Genomic DNA, 24,774 nt, shown 5'->3' with positions numbered 1-24,774 from the left:
AAAAACAACTCAAAACTATCCTGCTGCTAACAAGATTTTTTTTTCTGTTTGTATGTGTAGATATGACACCCAAACGCAATTCTGTGCAGAAAGACCCAGATGCAAGTTACAGCCGTAGTGGTCGGCGCATTAAACCTCCATTGCATTACTGGTGTGGACAACGAGAGTTTGTTGATCGTAAACTAAATGTTACCATAGAAGAGGGTGGAAAAAACTACTTGAGTATTGTAAGACTTTTCTGAATGTTATTACCTTATCATTGTTCTATAATTGTTTAAAAAGTATCGAAGTTAAGATGACTTTTCTATGCCGCAGCCTCTTAATTCAGTAGTTTTTGAACTTTTTTCTATTGTGGACTACTTGGTAAGGATCGCTCCTTGAGGATAAGGATGGTTCAGTGGTGAGCATTCTAGCTTGGTACTCGGGAGATGTGGGTTCAGTTCTCTGATCTGCCACAGACTCCTTGTATTACCTGGGCAAGTTATTTAGGGCTGGATTTTCAAGTGCCTAAAGAGCCAGATATCTGCCTCTGTAGGCATCTGAAATCCCTTTTGAAAATCTGGCCTTTGGTTTCTCTGTGCCTCAGTTCCCCGTCTGTAAAATGGGGATAAAAGGGCTGTGCTATCTCACAGGGGTGTTGTGAGGATAAATACTGTGACACTGCACCCCATATTCTTCATAGTTCTATTATGATATGATTATGGCATAATTAAGATGCATTTTGCACAAGATAAGTCTTGTGAGGTGTCATTGGAAAAGTTATGATTTGCTGAATATGATTATCCTTGCATGCATGTATCATTTTTTTTATCAGCGGTTTGAGCATTGGCCCGCTAAAGCCAGGGTTGTGAGTTCAATCCTTGAGGGGGCCATTTAGGGAACTGGGGGTAAAAATCTGTCTGGGGATTGGTCCTGCTTTGAGCAGGGAGTTGGACTAGATGACCTGCTGAGGTCCCTTCAAACCCTATGATTCAAATGTAGTTATACCTGGGTAACACCCACTAGTCTAAATAGCTGGTTGTAAGGGGCCTATTCAGGGTAACGGGCCATTCGAAAGACCAATAGGCCTTAGGAGAAGCTTATCCCCCACTGGCTGAGCCTTCCTGAGAACTCTTCAGACAGCATGTAAGTAATGGCTGCTATGACTCTACAAGGACATGTGACCAGGCCACGTGATTCTGGACTCCATCTTGGGATGTCAGTATTTTTCCACAAATTGGTCTGGGAGCCAAGCTTTGAAACAAAGGGTTCTCGCCATATGCTAGAGCCATATAAGGCAGGGAGTGACATCATCTGGGGTTCTTCACTTCCCACACAAGACGACCCCTGGAAACAGTTGAGGAACAAAGACTGAACTGGGGGAAATGTTGGACCCAGGGATTTCTGTGTATAAAACATACGGGGATTCCAAGCTGCAAAGCAGGTGTAGCTTGTGCCTTAAGAACTTACAAGTCTGCATGTACCATCAGTTAGGGTGAGAATCTGCTTGGGGGAAAATCTCTGCTTGATTACCACAAGTGTGCATTGTTCTCTACATTGAGGGAGAGGTGGACCTGGTATTAAACCTGCATACTGGCCAGATTTGGGCAGGACAGTACAGGCGAGTCTCATCTTACACGGGGGTTCCGTTCCGCGGTCAGCACGTAAAACGAAAACTGCATATAGTCAAAATTACATTGAGTTGAATGGCGGGCGGAATCGCCTGCACTACAGGTACAGTATTAAAATTATTGTTTTTTTTTGCTGACCGCATAAAGCTGAAATTGTGCATGTTAAATGTGCGTAAGATGCGACAGACCTGTACTGCTCTGGGGTCCCAGGCTGGGAAGCTGGTGGTTAGAGAGCCTGCATGTAACTGCAGTTGGGTGTGTCCCTACCTGTGTGAATGCTGGTGAGAGTGCAGGCTGGAGAGCTTTGGCACTTGTCACAGCAGCACAGTGTGAGAGCGAGCCCAGGCTGGTGGGTCAGAGGGCTCAGTAGTGGTACCTCAGTTCTACGTGGCACCCTGGGGGGAACTCATCACAAATACCGGTACCTCAGATTGTGAGGTGCTCTCATACTATGGTAATGGGGGCCATATAAGCACCTGAGAGAGATTCCGTTGCAACCTCAAAATGCTCATTCCACAAATATTGATTATATTAAAAATGTAACATGAGGACAGCACTAAAGAGAGAAGATGAAAATAAACTCATGCCAGTGCAGTAGGCATTAACATTTTTTATCTGCGCTGTTTAATTTAACTTCCTCTCAGTGGGTGGAGGACTTCACATTCATTAGGACCAAATGTTCCCTCTTCTCCTGTAGCTCTTTCTGATCTGATCTTCCCTGGTCACTTTGCAGTTTGGGTCAGTCTTTTGTGTTTGGAACTGCTGGCTAATTCTAACATACTAGACAAATTTGATCATGGTTGAGTTTAAGTGAAAGGAAGATGTTGTTTCTTAGTTGTGCATGGGCTTAAATGGGGCTGCCGTTATGTTGTTGTTGTTGGGTTTTGGTTTTTTTTTTGTTTTTTTTAAAGCTTCATTGATCTAAAAAGCCTCTGGAAATCTTAAGAGGACTGGACTTTGCTGTAATAGCTAGCTGGTGCCATTGCTTGAAGATGCTGCTTTGCCATTGTGATATAAACGGCTCCATAGACCTCAGTTTGAGACTCACTTTCTTAGTTAAAGTGGTCCTATCAATTAAAGGAAACCTGATCTACTATTTTGGTCTCACTGTGGTGTCCCTTGTGGAATTTGTATGAGCATCAACGTTTACAAAATACTACTGATGCAGTATAGCAAAATACTGTGCCATACAGTTTATTACTAACACCTCCAGCCCTCCATTTCAGAGTGCAAAATAAAGAATACATGGCTTGTTGTTCCTTACTAGTTTTACTATAGCTGATGTGTATAATCTCTGGCAGACACATTTCTCTTCTTATTTTTCAAGGTATGTAGTAGTAGTAAACAAGCCAAAAAGAAAACCATATCCAGCTCCCCAAAGAACAACAGAGAGGATACAACAGAGACAAGTGAAGGAAAAACTAAAAGCCAATCTAAAGGTAAGAATGGCCATGTGTTTGCAAGCTACTGAGTGTATTCCCCGCCCCTGAAATAATTGTAAATGAGGAAGATAGTCTATTAAATGTGGGCCTATAACAAAATCACTATGATGGGGTTGATATTAAGAACTTTTAAAATCTTGATTGCCAGTTGATTTTTTTTTAATAATTAAAGCAATACTGTCCATTAGTTTTATGCCAAAAAGAATGATAGGTGGTGTGAAAATAGAGAGGGGATACAAACTTCATGAATAGACAGATTTGTTGTCTGCCATAAATTGAAATGGAAACAGGTCGATTAAAATTTCTGCTGCTATGCTGTGAATCTGAACACATCAGGCTTAGTGTTGTCAGTGTGCGACACTGAAAAAGGAAAGAATAAACAAAAGTTCACCAATCTAGCTTCATTTTCCAAACTGAGTGAAGTGCAGAAAGTAAGCGGCCTGCGGGAATAGGAAAAAGTACATTCGATCATCAATTTTTAAGTCTTTTGGGAAATATACAGTAAACCCATTAAACTAAGTGTAAAAACAAAAGTTAGTGTCCTTTTTGAAGCAGCTAGAGCAGGGGTTGGCAACCTTTCAGAAGTGGTGTGCCGAGTCTTTATTTAGTCACTCTTATTTAAGGTTTCGCATGCCAGTAATACATTTTAATGTTTTTAGAAGGTCTCTTTCTATAAGTCTATAATATATAACTAAACTATTGTTGTATGTAAAGTAAATAAGGTTTTTAAAATGTTTAAGAAGCTTCATTTAAAATTAAATTGCAGAGCCCCCCAGATTGGTGGCCAGGACGTGGGCAGTGTGAGTGCCACTGAAGATCAGCTTGTGTGCCATCTTTGGCGCACGTGCCATAGGTTGCCTACCCCTGAACTAGAGCATCTTCTATAGAATTCTTTATTGCATGAAGGGAATATTTCATTTTGGCTGGATCTAATCCAAAATAAAACTCATGTAACTGAATGATTGAGATTGAGTAAAACTAGCATTTTCTATTGACTTTATGTTCCATATTTATTCAGTTTCTTCATGTTGGAATTAACTCCTCAAGATTCTCTTTGTGGTTTTGATAGTCTTAATTTACTCAGCAGTTTGGATGGATTCTATCAGTTGGGAGCACTTAACTGAAACCTAGCAGATTTGTTTTGTACAAGGAGCTCTGTCCCTGGCCAGGCATGGCTGCCCCATTCTTGTGAGCTGAAGGGTTTTTGCATTTTTAAATGGAACTACTTCCTACTGGACCAATTCTGCTTCTGTTATGATGTGAGGGCTCTCATTGACTTCAGGGAGTAGAACATGTCCTTAAGCAGTTGAGGGAGTAGGATTCTTATCAATTGAAATATCATGTCCTGATACAAGAACTTGAAGAGACAGATGTAATGAGTGCAACACATCCTCTTTGACCTAGAACAGGCTGTCAGCTTACTTGGTGGCAGAGATTTTTGGGGATCGGATCCTCCTTGTCTTACTTGTTACAAGTAGGTTGACTTGTGCAAGCAAGGTGGATTTGAAAGGGCTTCGGGGATCAGGATGACATACAGTCTTGCACTTGTTTATGACTAGAGCTGCCTGTTTGTCACAGCAGTGGAAAAGTCACACACACAATGATTTCTCTCTGATTTTAATAAAGCACCCATGAAGAGGGGAAGGCCTGGTGGGGAAAGAGTGAGTTCTCCCTATATTCAACCCTGGGAGTGGTGGCTCCTGTGTCCCTACGAAACCTGAGCGGTGCTATCGACCTGTGTGCTAGGCTGCACTACCTGGAGTGGGGAGTTGGGTCCAGCTCTGCGGGGAACAGGAGCCGCCGCTGCCCAGGATGAGTGTGGTGTGAGTTCAATCTCAGGCACACACACCCCACCACCCCCGCTCCAGGCCTCTCCTCTTTTGTCAGTTTTCTTTAAAATAAAAATATGAACCTGTGACTTTTTCTACATTTACTGTGACTTTTGGAAATTTATATATTTTTTTTTTTTCAATTTTTTGGTTGAGCATGAGGTTACATTCTCTTCCAAGAAAAAAAGGAACTTCCATGTTCTTTGATAGTCTGAGCATGGTACCACTCAAACCTTGCTTATTAACACCTCTTCCCAAGCCTCTTAGCCATAAAATCGTAATAATTGAACTGTATCTATTTTCTGATAATTGGGTTCTTTAACTTAAGCTTGAAATATATTTTACTGCTCACTTCCGTGAGCATGAAATGTGCAGTGAGGTTGTTCTATAGATTTCTTACTATACCTAACTGAAAATGTGTTTATGGTGTAGATTGGGGGGAAAAAAAATCCATGTTTCTCTTTGATCTGTGCAATACATATAAGTTATTAGCATGAAAATGTCTTGGAACACAACTGATATATTTAACTCTTATCTAGTGCTTTTCATCCATAGATCTCAAAGTATTTCACAAAAGAAAATCAGTTTCCCCCTTTAAAATGGGGATGATATTTAAGTACAGAAAAGTTAAGTATCTTGACCAGGGTTCCGCAGCAGGTCAGTAGCAGAGCCAGAAAAAAGAGCCTAGGTCTCCTGCCTCCTCATTCAAGTGCCCTGACTGCTGGACCATACTGCCTCACACATATACTAGGTAGCATCTGACTTTCCAGAAGGGTTTTGAAAATATAAGCCTCAGTGGAGTCTCAGTAAATGGAAGTATATGCAAGAGTGCATAATTGGACCCGTAGGGTTATACTGTACCGTCCCCAAGGCATAACCCCCGAGATGGACCAGAGAGCTCAAAAAAGTTTGCCATATTCACCTGGTGGAATTTTCAACTAATGCTCATGTTGAGTATGAGTTTGCACCATAGCCTTCAAATGCTGGGCAATTAACTCTTTCACAATCTGGAAAGGATGTCCATGCAAGGTGCCTGCAGCTTGCCTATGCCATGTCTTTCTCATGTATGGGACAGGACAGTACAGAGTCGGAGTTAACGCTGCTTAGCGGCACTAATTCCCACTGATTTTACAATATTATTTCTGTATGTTTGGGAGGAAAGCTGGCTTCTGAAGGCAGCTGCTTCCTAGCCCAGCGTGAACTGATGGACCCCCTCCTGACCTGTGGAACTCTAGCCTCTTATTAGTCTGATGGAGAGACTTCTGTGGAGTCAGGGGATTTGCACACTGGGGAGTTGCTGCTTGCCTCTATCCTGTTCCACTAGCTTCTGCCAGTAAAAGTGGAAAGGAGCATCCAGCTTTAACAATTGTACAAGGAGTTCAATATAGCTGCTGTAGGGGGCGTAAGTCATAGTAGTTTAACAGCATGCCATGCTACATCACAAGTAAAACCTGTCTTGGTGTATGTGAAAACAATCTATATAATATTTTTTCTTTTAGGAAAAATCTATGAGAAGAGAACAAATTTCGAAAAAGAAATTGGGTCCAGTGACAAAAGAGACCCTAGATGTTTTATTTCAGATCCTGATGAAAGTGACTCTGAAGCGGAACTTAATAATAATGATAAAAAGACTGTTGTATTGACACCCTTGAAGCATAAAAAAATGTATCGAAATAACCTAACATATAATAGCCAGACTGCAGAGCAAAGTATTTCAAAATATGGAACTGAGACCAGAAATTGCAAAACAAACTCAAGGAGAGAGCTAAAGACTTGCAAGTATTCTCTGAGGTCACTGAAACAGTTTTGCCAAGACAAACTGTTTACAGAAGAATCCTCAAGCAAGGATGAGGAAGACTCCAATGAAGATATCCCTCTATCTATCAAAAGGAAAACAAAACCCTCTTTGGAAAGAGAGATTTGTAATTATAAATCTTCCTCCGGTGCTAAAAGTTCACAGAGCGATGCAAAGAAGAAATCGTCGGAGCAAAGAAAAATAGAAAATTCCGCAGCCACTTCCTCCCACAACAGACAGTTAAGGATAGATCTGTCTGATCAGAAGAAACAATCAGAAGTGGAACCGAAAGGGAAGGCTCCTGCTGGTGGGTCCAACAGTGCCCCTTTGATTGACAGGAGAGTAAACACAAGAAAAGCGAGTATCAACCCTCTAACGTATGTGTTTGAGTCAGAAACTGAGACAGAAGACTGTGATAGAGAACTTCAAATAAAAGAAAAGAAATCAAAAGTATCTGCCAAAAAACCTGATAGCAAGATTATCAACAGTGCAAAGTCTTCAGCGGTGAAATCAAAGGAATCTGACAAGAGAGAGGAGCAGAATTTCTTGGAGTCTTTTCCGGGTGCAACTGAACACTGGACTGAGAGAGAACTACAGAAGCTACACAGGCAAGCGGTTATGCTTGGTAACAAAAAACAGAGCAATTTCCCTGGACTTTTAAGCAATGTATTAGACATGAGCAATTAGATTTGCTTAGCATCGCTTTGATTACTTTTCAGTCAAGGTAGAGTAAGATGTACCAGTTACACTACTGTGTGTTTAATATTTACTTAGACTATTCTGTTTGTTTTTCATGTTTCATTTTCAGTCCTTATCTCTTTCTTAAATTTGGAACTGTCTTTTTCAGACTTTTTTTTAAAAAAGACCATGAACTTTGAGTATTTCTCCAGACAATACAATCCAATACACCTTTAAGGGAAAAAAAAATGAAGACACAGACAATGTAGGTTTTGGTAAAATAAGTTATGCAAAACTATTAAATTTAGAGTAAAACAAATTTTTCTTTAACATGAGTCTCCTGTTTTTTTTAAATATTCCCTTATAGGGTTTACAGCTCAAACCTATTACAGCATTGTGCCAGTGTAGGGAAGCTAGAAATTTAAAATGACTAGAAACAAAATAGAAACTCACTTTTTGTTGTGGGAGTTAAGATATGCAAAAAGTAAACGATATATGTTGTACAAAACCCCCACGGAAATTAGGTTTTTAAATTCTTCAGTTGAAGGTGCTGATGTTTCTAAGTGTGAAAGATTTTTCACATGAGGAAATGGGGAGGGAGCAGGACTGTTTAGCTGAAGGAACAGGTGAATAAAAGGTGACATGATAGAAGCAAACAAACTAAAGAATGGGATAGAGCAAGGGTAGGCAACCTCTGGCACGGGTGCCAAAGGCGGCGCACTAGCTGATTTTCAGTGGCACTCACACTGCCCGGGCCACTGTTCTGGGAGGCTCTGTATTTTAATTTAATTTTAAATGAAGCTTCTTGAACATTTTAAAAACTGTATTTACTTTACATACAACAATAGTTTAGTTATATATTATACATTTATAGAAAGAGACCTAAAAACGTTAAAATGTATGACCGGCACGCGAAACCTTAAATGAGAGTGAATAAATGAAGACTCGGCACAGCACTGCTGAAAGGCTGCCGACCCCTGGGATAGAGAAAGCTAAGTGGGAACTAGAACCTGTTCTCTCCAAATACAATAGGAAGGGGGATGTTAAAAAAAATAAAAACTAACACTTACAATGTACAGGGAAATTAACTTGTGGTACTTATTACCACAAGGCAGTGATGAGGCCAACCGCTGAGCAGGGTTTGACACTTCTGTGAATAATAAGAATGACTACAGTTATTTTAGGATTAAAAAAAACCTTAAAACAAATAAATTCATGTTTTAGTGTATAAAAAACTACTCTGCCTGAGATTCGGAAGAAACTCCGCCCATGTACAGGTCACTGCATGATTGTCTGTTATGAAGGTTTTACACCTTCCTCCAAAATGTCTGGTACTGCCAGCTGTTGGAGGCAAGATTCTGGATTAGATGGACCATTGGTTTGGTCTAGCAATTTCTACATTCTTAAGAAAAGGAGTTCGTCTTTTTTAAAATTTGATTTAATTTTTTTTAAACCTAACAATTTAAATGTTAGATTCATTCTGTCTTATGATCAGAGGTTTGACTTTTGAATGAACATGTAGTTCAACCAATTTCTTTTGGCTATAGATTACATTTTTTGCTCTGTTTACAGGGCTGTTGCTTCTTTTCCAAAACACAAGAATGGCTTTTGGTTGGATGTAGCAATGGCTTTGGGTACTCGATCTGCGGAAGAATGCCAGCAGAAATATATGGAAGAGCATCAGACAAAAGGTTCCAAAAAGCATGCCACAAAGACTGCATTAGATAAAAAAGGACAAAAAGGTACTGGCCTTTCTGCCCAAATCATGTTTGTTTCTTCTATTTCTTCATTTTTCTGATTTTCAAGCAGTTGTTTTTTAATTCAGTCCACACTAAGCAGGTGAACTTACACAGAAGTGGTATTATTGCATGTGTAGTATGTAAGCTGATAGTGATGCATTTTCAGCATGCACATTGGATTTAATCCAGTACAGCCCCCGCTGAATAGAATCTAATAACAGCTGTCTATAAATCTATAGTAGTGTTAGCCCAGTGAGAATTGAGGTGGTGCACAACATTTGCAGCAGCCTAAACTTCCTCATTCTGAAGGTAAGGCTGCCCGTCCGGACCGCTCTCCAGGCTGTGCACCATCCGTGCCATCATCATCACACCTGTCAGCCAACCACCTCAGGTGCTCACAGGGAAATTCCTCATACTCCAGGACATTGTGAGCCCTTTCTCCCATTGGTGCATCTCAAACTGTTCGACCTGCATTCTCCGCTGCTTGTTACAATCGAACCACCCACTCTGGTGGATAACCCATCCCTGCTCCAAAAGCAGCATTTCCAAGCTGTGAGTTCCAGGCCTATACCAACGATTCCACCACTCCTGGAGGCTTCATCGGACTCCAACAGTTTCTCTGAGCTGGACCTGACATTCTTCCCTGCTTCCAGGAGAAGCTCAGACTCCTGTGCCCACGCATCTCACCCCCTAGCGTGTGACCCAATGCTGCTGGCTTGGTACCGGTACACCTGTGGCCCACATACCTCCAAGTCCCAGCCATATCCATCCCTGCCCTCCTGGATTACCTCTTAGAGCTCAAAATGTCAGGTTTTGCCCTCAGCTCTGTCGGGGTCCTTCTGGAGGCACTAAATGCCTTCCTTCCCCCCCGTGGATGTACACACTGTTACACTCACCCCACCACTGTTCACTTCATGTGAGGCCTTCTCAATAGCTTCCCTCAGATACTAAAAGTTATGCATCTATGGGACCTTAATCTTTCCCTCTCTACCTTCCCCAAACCTCCCTTCAAAACCTCTGGCAACATGCTCCCTCTCACATCTCTCCAAGAAGGTAACCTTCCTCATGGCTATCACATTGGCCAGGAGGGTTATCAAACTGGCAGCCATGATGGCTGACCCCCCCCCCCCCCCACACACACACACAAAATTTCATAGGGACAAAAGGTTTCCTTATGACTGCATCCCAAGTTCCTCCCAAATGTGATGTCAGAATTGTTCTACCGCAACTGATCTGTTCACCTTCCAGTTTTCCATCCTGAGCTGCATTCCAGTCCTGCAGACAGGACTCTTCACTCCCTTGATGTCCGCCGTGCACTGGCTTTCTATCTGCTCAGAACTCGCTTCTTTCATGCCTCTCCCAGACTGTTTGTGGCTGTTGCTGACTGTTCCAAGGGCCAAGCCCTCTCATCCCAATGAATTTCAAAATGGGTTTCGGGCTGCGTCTGTGAATGTTATAGGCATCCAGCACCCTGCCACCTGCCGGCATTATGGCACGCTCAGTGTGGGCACAGGCATCCACATCTGCCTCCCTCGTGGAGGTCTCCTGGCAGGCATCTGCCAGGCGGTAGTGTGGTGTTCCATACATACTTTCACAACCTATTACAGCATCTCCCATTTGATAGTCCCCATGTCTGTTCTGAAGCTTTAATGTTAAATACTCAAACTGTAATTTATCAGCTGTGAGAACTAAGTGGCTTCAAATCTGCTGAGGGTGGAAGCCTCGTTGAATTGTACAAAGTTAATTCTGAAATGAGCATTCCAGAAGCTGCTGACTCTCTCAGGTCTGCTCAGTCTATTGCACAGAAGATCTGAGACATAGTGAAGTCAAAGGCACCTGAGCTCACAGATTGTACAACAGAAACCTAACATCTTTCATATCTGATATGCAAACACAGAATATTTCTGCTTAAATGACCAATAAAATAGCTAAAAAGTTGATGTTTACAATGCTTCCACAAGGCTGCAGAGTCAACGTCCAGTTGAGATAAGGGCTAGACACACTTTAAAAAAAAGTGTAAATTCTATAGAAACTAGAAGTACAGGGAGCAGGAAAACGCCAAAGATCATAAGACTGAGGATTTTGCATCACAACAGTATTGTCTATAACTAATAATCTGCAAGACCAAATAGCATAGTCAATAACTCTGAACAAATGTAATATGTTGGCAGATTCAGATAAGAAACAGCCGGTAATGATAACTGCTAAGGTGGGAACGTTTAAAAGGAAACAACAGATGAGAGAGTTCCTGGAGCATTTGCCAAAGGATGACCACGATGATATTTTCAGTGCAACACCCTTACAGAATAGAAGAGTAAAGGTAAATCTGTAATTTAAAAAATATATTAAATTAAATCTTCTATTTTAAAAATGTGCCCATTCAATTTCTTGGATCACAGGTCAGTGACTTTGTGTTGGGAGAAGGGGCTTATATCTTTGACCACTTATAGCTGAGTGTTGAAAATTTGCACCTTCAGTGTAAATAGATTAAAGGAGACTGGCAAAGGAAAGAAACTTGTGTCCAATTTTTGTTGCTTTATGATGTGTAAAGAGATTCTGAAATGTGTGTGTATGCTCACTCTGTCAGTCTCTCACAAAAAACTGTTTCTGGTAACTTTGAAAATTGGGGATACTGAATGTGGTCCTTCCTGGTTTTGCTGGAGAACTCTTAAAAGCTCACAGTTCTCACACTAGACATTCTGGGGCATACTGAGTATTTTAACAAATACCTTTTCTCCCAAGTGTTCCTTACATATTTGAGTAAACAGATGTCAACAATTCAAAGGCGTTGTCCACTGTGTAAAATAGAACCAGTGACAGAATTTTTTCTTGCCCACACCTGCATCTAAATTAGGTTTAGCCCAGCTTCAGTTGCAGCTGTTGTCAGCAGCGATTCCATTTCATTGTGTAGGCCAAACTGCTTACAGCCCAATAAATATCCTTTCAATCAGTTTTCGCCCACTTGTCTACCTTGGTCGTCTTGGAAGACTAGAGAATTATTGTTTGACACGACTTGAATTTCTAATCTTCTTATTTTAAAAAAACAAGCTACTGTCCTCTGCCCCCACATGTTTTTTTTAAATCCTGCTTTGTTCATCTTATATGAAAAGTTGCTTGAGAATAGGGAGAAAGCCCCCTACCCAATATCTTTTTTCTGGGTACACTGCTGGGTATTTATATTGTTTGTGGTAATATGTTTTGTGTACCTGCATGCCTAACTTTGTAGTAGAACCCAAAAAAGGATGGAATTAAAACCACTTGCTACTAGGCATGATGGAAACAGTCTACCTTTCCGTCAAGTAAGTGATAGTGGTGCCACAATATTCTTCCCAGAAAGTTAAAGAAGTATGGGCTGGATGAATGTGTGACAAAGTTCCTCCTCTATCTTGGTGGGTCCTGCGCTTATTGGCGGATTTGCTCGCCTCACAGATTCACCCCGTGGGTCGGGAAACAGCCCAGAGACCTTCCCCTCTGGTAGAAGCCACAGTCCAGGTCAATTCCTCCTGTGTTTGATCAGGAGTTGGGAGGTTTGGGGGGAACCCGGGCCCGCCCTCTACTCCAGGTTCCAGCCCAGGGCCCTGTGTACTACAGCTGTCTAGAGTGCCTCCTGGTACAGCTGTGCAAGAGCTACAACTCCCTGGGCTACTTCCCCATGGCCTCCTCACAACACCTTCTTTATCCTCACTACTGGACCTTCCTCCTGATGTCTGATAACGCTTGTACTTCTCAGTCCTCCAGCAGGATGCCTACTCACTCTCAACTTCTTGCACGCCTCTTGCTCCCAGTTCCTCGCACGCACTTCCTCTCCCTGGCTCCCCCTGGCCTGACTGGAGTGAGCCCTTTTATAGCATCAGAGGGGTCTTAATTAGAGTCAGGTGCTTAACTGCCTCACCTGACTCTTAGCAGGTTAATTGGAGTCAGGTGTTCTCATTATCCTGGAGCAGCCCCTGCTCTGGTCACTCAGGGAACAGAAAACTGCTTATCCAGTGGCCAGTATATCTCCCTTCTACTACTACTCTGCTGTTCCCAACTGGCCTGGGTCTATCACAGTGGATAGAAAGCTGGCTAGATCATCGGGCTCAAGGGGTAGTGATCAATGGCTCCATGTCTAGTTGGCAGCCGGTATCAAGCAAAGTGCCCGAAGGGTTGGTCTTGGGGCTGGTTTTGTTCAATATCTTCATTAATGATCTGGAGGATGGCATGGACTGCACCCTCAGCAAGTTTGCAGATGACACTAAACTGGGAGGAGTGGTAGATACACTAGAGGTTAGGGATAGGATACGGAGGGACCTAGACACATTAGAGGATTGGGCCAAAAGAAATCTGAGGAGGTTCAACAAGGACAAGTGCAGAGTCCTACACTTAGGACGGAAGAATCCCATGCACTGCTACAGACTAGGGACCGAATGGCTAGGCAGCAGTTCTGCAGAAAAGGACCTAGGGGTTACAGTGGACGAGACGCTGTATATGAGTCAACAGTGTGCCCTTGTTGCCAAGAAGGCTAACAGCATTTTGGGCTGTATAAGTAGGGGCATTGCCAGCGGATCGAGGGACGTGATCATTCCTCTCTATTCGGCATTGGTGAGGCCTCATCTGGAGTACTGTGTCCAGTTTTGGGCCCCACACTACAAGAAGGATGTGGAAAATTTGGAAAGAGTCCAGCGGAGGGCAACAAAAATGATTAGGGGGCTGGAGCACATGACTAATGAGGAGAGGCTGAGGGAGCTGGGATTATTTAGGCTGCAGAAGAGACGAATGATGGGGATTTGATAGCTGTTTTCAACTACCTGAAGGGGGTTCCTAAGAGGATGGATCTAGACTGTTCTCAGTGGTGGCAGATGACAGAACAAGGAGTAATGGTCTCAAGTTGCAATGGGGGAGGTTTAACTTGGATATTAGGAAAAACTTTTTCACTAGGAGGATGATGAAGCACTGGAATGGGTTACCTAGGGAGGTGGTGGAATCTCCATCCTTAGAGGTTTTTAAGGTCAGGCTTGACACAGCCCTGGCTGGGATGATTTAGTTGGGGATTGGTCCTGCTTTGAGCAGGGGGTTGGACTAGATGATCTCCTGAGGTCCCTTCCAACCCTGATATTTTATGATTCACAGGTTAGTACAGTGGGAAACTGATAAGATTTGGTAAGATCTTATTTATAACATTCCCTTAATGGGCCTCAAACTTTGGAAGCTGAAGTGCAAGCAGAAGATGTGGACTCCTCGGAAGAGGTGACGTTGCTGTGTCCTGGGCATGCATTCTAAATCTCTAGTATACTAGCTGGTTTCTTGTCCTGCAGGACTGAGAGCCAAATTAACCATTTGCTTTCTAAGAATAGGAATTGCAGGGAAGCTCTCTAAAAATGGAGTCTTTCCTTCACACATCGGCTAGTGAAAGTCTTACTCATCGCATTGCAGTTTGCCACCAGGCTGTAATTATAGACTCTGAGCTGAAAATATATTGGTTCGCAAGGCTCTACTGTCTTTACCTCACTGCAACTGAAGGTTCACCATGGCTTCAGTTCTCTTCCTGAAGAGAGGCGTAAGAAATTTTAAAGACTGTCTTTACTAAGCATCGCATAAGGCCTGCCTTTGACACCCATTGTGCAGCAGTAAAATCAGTTGCCCCTGGGATATGTGCTCCTAGACATGCTTTGACTGCAAGCGTCTGGCCTTCAATCGAAAGTACTGCAGAGACTTGAACTTCCAAAGAAGTATCTAAGAAATAGCTAGAATAGGCTCCTTTAAGCTATGGTTAGCAATGTCACCAGGTTCATTTCCCCAACCTCCTCTTGTTACATAGACCCTCAAATAAATCCTGGTGCACTGTCTTCAAGAACCTTGATGGTAATGGTTTTCCCAGCGACTACTCTAATCTGACTTTCTTGGGCAAATTTGAAGAGGAAGTGACATGAAATCTAGCAATACTTTCCCTGTCAGGACATGTTAGGTCCCTTTCAATTCACTTCCAGACCTGGCTATGGCTCATAAGAACATAAGAACATAACATAAGAACATAAGAAAGGCCGTACCGGGTCAGACCAAAGGTCCATCTAGCCCAGTATCTGTCTACCGACAGTGGCCAATGCCAGGTGCCCCTGAGGGAGTGAACCTAACAGGCAATGATCAAGTGATCTCTCTCCTGCCATCCATCTCCATCCTCTTGTCGAAGAAAACTCAATTCTCGCTTTTTGTTTGGGTGCAGCAAAATTAAATACTTTATTATTTCTCCAGTAATTACAATGGAGGGAGAGAGTGCCATAGGACACAGGGTCCTGGACAGGTCTCTCAACTGGTAAACAATTACATCAAGCCTTTATACCGTTGTTTCAGACAATGTCTAGCAATAATACAGACAGTAAAAAGCAACAAATACATTTTGTTTATACATAAGCTTTTCTGCTATCTCACTAGAAAAACAAGACTGCAAGACTGCATATTGCAAGGTCGTAATAACTTTCACACAATTCACTCTGTCTTACATTATCTTGCTTCCTCACGTCACCAGGGTCACAGTTAACCTAACTCATGCTAACTAACATTCATTAAGATCTCTTCAAAACCTTGTTAATTATTTACTGGCTTCCACACTCTGACGAACAGAGGCTAGGGACACCATTCTTACCCATCCTGGCTAATAGCCATTTATGGACTTAGCCACCATGAATTTATCCAGTCCCCTTTTAAACATTGTTATAGTCCTAGCCTTCACAACCTGCTCAGGTAAGGAGTTCCACAAGTTGACTGTGCGCTGCGTGAAGAAGAACTTCCTTTTATTTGTTTTAAACCTGCTGCCTATTAATTTCATTTGGTGACCCCTAGTTCTTGTATTATGGGAATAAGTAAATAACTTTTCCTTATCCACTTTCTCAACATCACTCATGATTTTATATACCTCTATCATGTCCCCCCTTAGTCTTCTCTTTTCCAAACTGAAGAGTCCTAGCCTCTTTAATCTTTCCTCATATGGGACCCTCTCTAAACCCCTAATCATTTTAGTTGCTCTTTTCTGAACCTTTTCTAGTGCTAGAATATCTTTTTTGAGGTGAGGAGACCACATCTGTACACAGTATTCGAGATGTGGGCGTACCATGGATTTATATAAGGGCAATAATATATTCTCAGTCTTATTCTCTATCCCCTTTTTAATGATTCCTAACATCCTGTTTGCTTTTTTGACCGCCTCTGCACACTGCGTGACATCTTCAGAGAACTATCCACGCTGACTCCAAGATCTTTTCCTGACTCGTTGTAGCTAAATTAGCCCCCATCATGTTGTATGTATAGTTGGGGTTATTTTTTCCAATGTGCATTACTTTACATTTATCCACATTAAATTTCATTTGCCATTTTGTTGCCCAATCACTTAGTTTTGTGAGATCTTTTTGAAGTTCTTCACAATCTGCTTTGGTCTTAACTATCTTGAGTAGTTTAGTATCATCTGCAAACTTTGCCACCTCACTGTTTACCCCTTTCTCCAGATCATTTATGAATAAATTGAATAGGATTGGTGCTAGGACTGACCCTTGGGGAACACCACTAGTTACCCTCTCCATTCTGAGAATTTACCATTAATTCCTACCCTTTGTTCCCTGTCCTTTAACCAGTTCTCAATCCATGAAAGGACCTTTCCTTTTATCCCATGACAGCTTAATTTACGTAGAGCCTTTGGTGAGGACCTTGTCAAAGGCTTTCTGGAAATCTAAGTACACTATGTCCACGGATCCCCCTTGTCCACATGTTTGTTGACCTTCAAAGAATTCTAATAGATTAGTAAGACACGATTTCCCTTTACAGAAACCATGTTGACTATTGCTCAAGAGTTTGTTTTTCTATGTGTCTGACAATTTTATTCTTTACTATTGTTTCAACTAATTTGCCCGGTACTGACGTTAGACTTACCGGTCTGTAATTGCCGGGATCACCCCTAGAGCCCTTTTTAAATATTGGCGTTACATTAGCTAACTTCCAGTCATTGGGTACCGAAGCCGATTTAAAGGACAGGTTACAAACCTTAGTTAATAGTTCCGCAACTTCACATTTGAGTTCTTTCAGAACTCTTGGGTGAATGCCATCTGATCCCGGTGACTTGTTAATGTTGAGTTTATCAATTAATTCCAAAACCTCCTCTAGTGATACTTCAATCTGTGACAGTTCCTCAGATTTGTCACCTACAAAAGCCAGCTCAGGTTTGGGAATCTCCCTAACATCCTCAGCCATGAAGACTGAAGCAAAGAATCCATTTAGTTTCTCCGCAATGACTTTATCATCTTTAAGCGCTCCTTTTGTATTTTCATCGTCAAGGGGCCCCACTGGCTCAGAGACTGTTCTGAGAGATGTTTTAGTGCTTGTTTGAAGACAGGTTGAATATGAAGGGAAGTTTCTTTTATAAATCTAAAATGAGGCAGGTAATAAAACTGTCTGGAGGTGCAGTTACAGTTAGGATTTTTATTCTGTAAGTGAGATCCAAGTGATGGTTAATTTTCTGTGTGACTAGCAGTTGTTGGTGATGGAAAAATTCCACAGTTGTGTGGTCTGATTATTTTTTTTTAAAGGTGGGTGTTCCCTTTGCGTGTACATACACCTGCATGCATGCTTTTCAAGCCTTGTCTCGTGTGTACAGACAGACTTAACAAGCATAACCCTGACAGCAGCCATTAGTTTTTAAAAAGTGCACATGTAAAATTGTGCATGTATAAAAGGAGGCTGAATTGAGGCTTATTTAAAAACCAAATCCATCTTGTGGCAAGGAAAACTTAATATGGATTGAAATATCTTGAAAGTTGCTAAATAAAATTTTAAGGCCACTTTTAAATCTCTTCCCATCTCACTCTCAAAACCCAGTCCAATATTCTTGGTGTCTGCTAAAACAAAAAAAAGTGCTGTGGCTTTTGCTGTGCAGATGAAGAAGGATTTGGCTGCTGGCTATTTCCAGTCTGTGCTCCTTACCCAGAGACCAAAGAGGGGAAAGCAGAATAAGTAAGGTGCATCTTTAATTCACTGTCGTAGATGAACAGGTTTCTAAAAGTGCTAGTTCATTGATGAGGATGATTATGTGATTTTCTTGTAGCTCCCAACATTCCGGGAAAGCCAAGATGATGATGTCTTCCAGCTTATGGACAGCAATCCAATCACACCTTCCTCAGCTGTCTTCCCCTTGGTAAAAACCCCTCAGTGTGATCACATTAGCCCTGGCATGCTGGGATCTATCAACAGGTAAGAGCTACAAACAGCTGTTCATTGTGTAATGCCACAAAGAGTTTCTCAGTTGTTTTTCTACTTAAAAGGAATCGATTTTGCTTCCTTAGTTGTACAGCAGGGAGCAGGTTCTGATGGGCATTATCTGCACTGTTCAGGCTCTACCTTTTTCATATAAATTGCGTTTATTGTTGTACAGGTGTTTAAACTTTACAACCAACGAGTAAACTTTTAAGAAATTTAATATTTTGAAGCTGGCTTGGATGGCACCCTGGGATTCAGAATGTGTCAGCCTTAAGGAAATGCAGAATTACAGCATTTAATTAAGACATAGCAAAACAGTCTCCATGCTTCAGAACTGAGGTCCAGGAAGTGTTAGAGGTGAATCTCAAGAGTTTATATCTTAAATAAAAACCCAGCATTTGAAAGATTCTGTAAGGACACAACAGAACGTTCCTGCTGTGTTTAATTGTCGTTTGACGTTGTTCAGGTACATTGTTATATTTCTCTCTTTTTGGTGTGGGGTTGGTTTTTTTTGGCCTTCCTCTGAAACATCAGTAACGGGCAGTTGTTGGAGTTGGGATATTGGTTTTGCATGCAGACTAGGCTCCTGCATAGGAAATCCTGCATTCCTGTGAATTTTTGGTTGGACAGAGAGAGAGATGTTTAACAAAATTGCTTATGCTATTTGAACTATGTGAACTTGAAAATAAACATCTAAGAAATTACAGAATTGATTGTCCTTTTTCACTCTTAAGATTAGTGATTGAGCTTCATATTTAGCAGGGTTTTGGTGCTGGCAGTGGTATTTCTTCAAAAAATCTGAAGAAATTTGGTTCAGAAGTTAACTTGTGTCATTTTCAGTTGCTTGCAACTGAATGTTTGGAAGGGGGAGCCATGAGTGTTGGGTTTAGGCAATTTGCAAAAAGGAAAAACAGGGACAGTGTGTTAGCATTTAAAGATGATTTAAGGGCCAAATACAGCACTTCACTTGTATCCCTTCAAGTATTTTTAGCTTTAGTTCCAAAACAGATTTCTTTATACCAAATGGGAAATTAGAAAGTGCAAAAAAAAGCATCTTGAGGGCTTGCGAGTTAGTGCACAATAAAGCAGCCCCGAGCGCCCTAGCTCACTCCCTGTCCACACTGGCAAGGCACATAGAGCGCTCTGACTCCACGGCTACAGCGCTGCTGGTTCTCCACCTCAGCAAGTGGAGTAACATTTGCTGTGCCTTGGCTACAACGCCTGGGCATCAGTATGAACGAGATGTTGGGTTACTGTGCTCTGAACAGCATCCAGAAACGTCCCATAATCCCCTTAAGTCAAGTGGCCACTCTTGTCATTGTTTTCAACTCCCGTAGGAATGCGGAAATGCCCTTTCAAAGCTCAGTTTCTGACTGCAGGCATGCAAGCCATTAGTGTGAAATGCTGTGTGAGAGAGAGGTGGGGGGGGGGCAGGGTCTGCTGCTGTCTGAACTTACAAGACAGCATGCTCACATGCTCTCAGCCCCCCAAAACCCTACTCTCTCCCCCCACATACACACAACACACTCCCTGTCACACTCCACCCCCATTCCATTTGAAAAGCACATTGCAGTCACTTGCATGCTGGGATAGCTGCCCATAATGCACCGCACCCAATGCTGCTGCAAGTGCCACAAATGTGGCCACGCCAGTGTGCTTGAAGCTGTCAGTGTGGGCAGACTGCAGCGCTTTCCCTACTGCGCTCTCCGAAGGCAAGTTTAACTCTCAGCGCTCTACATCTGCAAGGGTAGCCATGCCCTAAGTGTGGAAAATGTGAAGCAGTGTAGGGTTTGTTGTATCTGTCTTGAGGGTTTTTGTTAGTTGTCCGCTGCCAGTGTATCTGAGTGCCTTTCACTTCATTCATGCGTGGAGTTCAGTGTGTGTATGTGGGTTTTCTTTTTAAGGTAAAAATGGGGTTTGAGTTGTCATCAGCTTTTTGATGTTTCCTCTTTATCCATTACATATATAAGGTAATCATGAGAACTGGTGGATAAGGCTTAGATGGTAGCACAGTACCTGCCACCCCAGAGCACTCTAGGAAAAGGTTAGCTGGGATAGCTCTACTGGCAAACCCCTTCGTGGGAGATGCAGCTTATACTGGGAAAAGTTCCATGGTCTGGAAGTTAAAGCTTAAACAAATTCAGAATTTTTTTTTCCCCCTCTTCACAGTGAGTGTAAGTAGCGACTGGAACAACTTATTAAAGGTTGTGGTGGAGTCTCCATCACTGGCAATTTTTAAATCAAGATTGGATGTGTTTCTAAAAGATCTGCTTTAGTTCAGACAGGAATTATTGCAGGGAAATTCTATGGCTTCTGTTATGCACGGAGGCCAGTTGAGAAGATCACAGTTCTGGCCTTATGATCTATGAAAGAAACTTTTTTGGGAGTATAACTGCATCTACACAGTTTACAGCAGGGCTTTTTGCTGGTATAAAAATGTCCTAAAGAACTGCATCCCTAACCACCACTACTATACCAGCAAAAGTTTGTAGTATAGACCTGGCCAAAGCTGGTTGAGAACCCTCAGTAGCTCCTAGAAGTCCTGAAGTAGAATTCCTAACTACTGTGGCTGATACAAAAGGCTTCACTTCAGGGTTTGATTGAGGAAGAAGCAGGTTCTTGGTTGTTAAGCTTAGCGAGTGCTAACTTCTGAATGGAAGGGATAAGCACTATATTTTTAAAGGATGCTGACTGTTTCACTGGGATCTCACTTCAGAGAGCTGTTGCACATTCTGCCTATATGTTACTATAAAGTTTATCGTACAATTCATGCACTGAAGTATAGTGCTGGATTTTTTAAAAATAAGACTAAAGATGTTATCCATTTTTCTTTAAAATGGTTCAGTTACCTTTCTGCTTTAAGGGGTAACTAATTTATAATGGCTGTAATTGTACCAACTGGAATCTACAGACTAGATACCCCAGTAATACTGACGGAACTGTTTGTATTTACAGGCATGATTATGATAAGTATGTGTTTAGAATGCAAAAGAACACACAAGGCAAGAAGGGTACCTGGGGCAACATCAAGAAGAAATCGGTAATGTTTTTTTCCTGTAATTTGAACTGAAAACTAGTAATGCTAGCATGGAGTATGTAGCCATGAGTTCCTGTGCTCTGTTCCTGCTGCTGAATGGAATCAGAAAAACCCCACAATTGCAAAGCTGTGATTATAGACCTACTTGTTATAGTAAAAGCTCCCAGTCCTCAAAACTGTATGTTGGAGAAAATGGCAATTCTCTGTCACGACTGAATGCACAAACACTAGGAGCTAGATCCACAAAGGCATCTAGGAACCTAACTAGCACTTTAGGTGCCAAAGTCCAAAATGTAGCTCCTCAGAACATGTGATCAGCTGCTGCCTAGCCCTGTAGGTCAGTGGTGGGCAACCTGCTGCCCGTTGGGGTACTCCGCTGGCGGGCCGCGAGGCCATTTGTTTACATTGACCATCCACAGCTCCCAGTGGCTGTGGTTTGCCATTCCTGGCCAATGGGGGCTGTGGGAAGGGGCGTGGGCCACAGGGACATGCTGGCTGCTGCTTCCCGCAGCTCCCATTGGCTGGGAACGGCGAACCGTGGCCACTGAGAACTGCGGGTGGCCAGGTCAGGCATTCAGCTGCCTGAGGCTCGGAGTGATGCACAGACTAGGAAAAGGTAGGCAGATAAACACCTAACTAGCCTCCAGGGCCCTGTCTGATAAGCTCCCTTACTGAATCAGACCCTTCTAGGCAAGCTGACAATAGGAGAAGGCCTCCTTCAAAACTCTTAGCCCCGTGATCATGATTCTCACCTGGATGTAGGAGGGTTTTGAGCTGGGATCTGCCAGCTCTGACATTTGCTCTTAACTGTTGAGCTATGAGCTATTCTGATGTGGGGCTCCTTCAGTCCCTCCTGTTGAAGCTGTTGCACTATGGTTTAAATAATGAGTTATGGGGCCAGAGAGAGAAAGCATTAGTGATGGAGTAGTCTGGTGGTTAGAGCACTCACCTGGGAAGGTCCAGCCCCCCAGTCTAATGATGTTTTTCTAATATAAAGTAGAGTTCTTCATGAAAAAAGGACAGCAAGTTTTTTACCAGATCTACGCTTCATCTTTTGCACGTGTCTGACCAACTGAAAAATTCACTCTGAGGCCATTTTGCTGCATTGGCCAAAGTTCTCAAACCTGGGTGCCTAAGGTCAGACCCATCAGTACTAGTGGTCTGGGGCACTCACCTGAGAGGTGGTAATCTCAGTTCAAATCCTGCTCCCTGTTGTGAAGGAAGTGGGAGAAATTTGAACCAGAGGTCTCCCACCACCCAGGTGAGTACCCTAACCACTGGGATAAAAGTTGAGGGAGCTCCTCGTACTATAAAAATAAAGTGCCTAATGCCATCAGAGTATTTGAAGCTGAAGGAAGTGCCTCCTTGTAGCCTGGACTTAAGCCCTGCTAGGGCTAAATCCACACAGCCCACAGTGTGAACTACGGTGGTGTGAACAGTAGTCTGCACCAAAGTGCTAAGCTGTAACTCCCCTATATTGATGCTATGGGTGTGAACTAAAAGGATCCTAGCTCATGTTAACACAGTTCTCTTCAAATAGGACTTGATAGTGCCCTGACATTATGCGGTGCTGAGCGCTCACCTCTTACGTTGACTTTGTTGGGATTTCTGCGTCTTTGGCGGTTCTCGGACTCAGACCACTTGGTGATAAGCACCTAATATCCCCCCTCGTGTTGGCATCTCCCATGTCCTGGCTTGGGCAAGGAGCCACCTAGCCTGCTGATTTCTGTGAATCCCATTCTCAGCTGCTGCGTCCTCCACTCCTCATGTAGGAGCCTGAGTGCAAAAGTCACGCTTTGTGAATCCATGATTTTCTAAGTACCTACCCAGTTAGGCGTGGCGATGCTCCAGGTCGCGATGCCTAGGTTTCTTTGTGAATCTACCCCTATGTGCCTAACTTCCTCCAAACCCCAGCTCAGCTGCTGCCTCACCTCATAGGTACTAAATTCCCAGGCACCTAAGTTCCCACCGGTGGGCATGTGCAAAATCGACTGCTTCCTGGTACCTAGGTCACGCCAAAGCCCTGGTGGGCTTCACAAAGTAGGCGTTCCCCCATCTGGTGGATGGTCTCTGAGGCCACCTACTGAAGAGGGCCCTACACCACACACATGCATTAGAATAGTGAACTAGTATCTTCATTATAGCTGATGCAACAATGGACAAAGTTGTGTAAACTTTTTTCCCTGTCATTTAAATCAGGCTGGAACTGTGTTTACCACTCCAACCTCTGGAAGACCCACCACATTTGCCTTTGATCAAGGTGAGCTTTGTTATCCTTGCTGCTTTTCCTCATTTCATGCCTAATCCTTTGAGATACTGAGTGGAAGGTGATTGCTATTTTCAAGCTAGGAGTGCAATAGTCTGCTCCCTAAAAGCTGTTCTGTTGGAGCAAAATCAGCAGCAATTCACTTCCTGCTTGCACTTGCTGTATCTAAGTGCTTTTCTACTCCAGTCAACCTTTTCCCCCAATGCTTTCTTTGTTGCAGGTGCAGTGAATGACTCTGTTATAGGGAAGCTGTTCATAGGTGAAGCAGCAGAGCCATCTGATGAAGAAGAGCAAGAAGATTCCTATTTTTCTACTTAAACTATTTACAACTATGGACTTCACTTCCTCTTGTGGAGAGAATTTATAAAATACCAATTAGTATCAAGTTTTTTTCCTTTTAAGGTAAAAATAATGTTTTAGAAATGGTAGTGTAATAAACCTACAATAGGGTTTGTAATGAAATGGCCTTTTTATTTCCTATATTGAAAACAGCTGTATTTTTATTAAATAACTCTTCTCGCTGCTTTTCAAACATCAACTGTTTCATAATCATGTCATTGTTGTAGTAAATGATGTAAAGGTGTAAATATAAAATCAGTTAATTACCAGCTGCTTAATGTTGCAAACCCATACCCTTCAGATAGTATGTAGGAATTTTTTATAAAGCCTTTTTAAATTGTGGGGAGGAGGGAGTGGGGATCTCTGGCCATGTAGGATCTGTATATGAGGCTTCTTGAAGAAAAGACAAATCCCACTTTTCAACACCTAGGGCCTGACACCAGGTGCATCTCTCTGCCTAGTTGCTATATGCTCAGAACTGCTTAGAAGCATGGAGGGAGACTTTCACCCTAGTGAGCCTTAATGTGTCCCTAACTGCTACAAGCTGAGTGTAGCTGTTACTTTCCTCTTGGGCTGGCTGTAATAGTGCAGGGTGAATTGGGGGAAGGTTGGGCATGGCTCCCTGCTTAGCAGCTGCCCCCCTCCCCCCAAGTAAGCTATAGGCCTTGTCCTGACTACTCCCTGGTGGTGTAACCTTGCTATCACCTCCATGGGATCTGCTATTTCCATAGGTGGAGTGTGGGGGCATGTTCAGACCCTTAATTAATCCTTATAAAGCTAGACTCTGTTTATGTGTGCTGGGGATGAGTTATACATACTGAAG

At 42.6% G+C, this 24,774-nt stretch overlaps 1 protein-coding gene across 5 annotated transcripts in view; it reads left to right on the top strand.

Moving 5' to 3' along the window:
* Positions 1–23,962, top strand: part of MIS18BP1 (MIS18 binding protein 1) — a 45,318-nt gene extending 21,356 nt beyond the window's left edge. For all 5 annotated transcript variants that reach the window (XM_039538175.1, XM_039538174.1, XM_039538176.1 and 2 more), the window contains 9 exons: positions 61–227; positions 2,938–3,049; positions 6,381–7,284; positions 8,927–9,096; positions 11,265–11,413; positions 18,158–18,303; positions 21,265–21,349; positions 23,546–23,606; positions 23,833–23,962. In XM_039538175.1, coding sequence (XP_039394109.1) covers positions 61–227; positions 2,938–3,049; positions 6,381–7,284; positions 8,927–9,096; positions 11,265–11,413; positions 18,158–18,303; positions 21,265–21,349; positions 23,546–23,606; positions 23,833–23,930 — 1,892 coding nt within the window. In that variant the 3' untranslated portion in view covers positions 23,931–23,962. The remainder of the gene's footprint in view (positions 1–60; positions 228–2,937; positions 3,050–6,380; positions 7,285–8,926; positions 9,097–11,264; positions 11,414–18,157; positions 18,304–21,264; positions 21,350–23,545; positions 23,607–23,832) is intronic.
* The last annotated feature ends 812 nt before the right edge of the window (positions 23,963–24,774 follow it).

Source organism: Mauremys reevesii, linkage group 4 (assembly GCF_016161935.1).
Source record: "Mauremys reevesii isolate NIE-2019 linkage group 4, ASM1616193v1, whole genome shotgun sequence".
In the NCBI taxonomy this organism is placed as follows: domain Eukaryota; kingdom Metazoa; phylum Chordata; order Testudines; family Geoemydidae; genus Mauremys; species Mauremys reevesii.
Note: the sequence above shows the minus strand (reverse complement) of the source record. Positions and strands in the feature narration are given on the sequence as shown.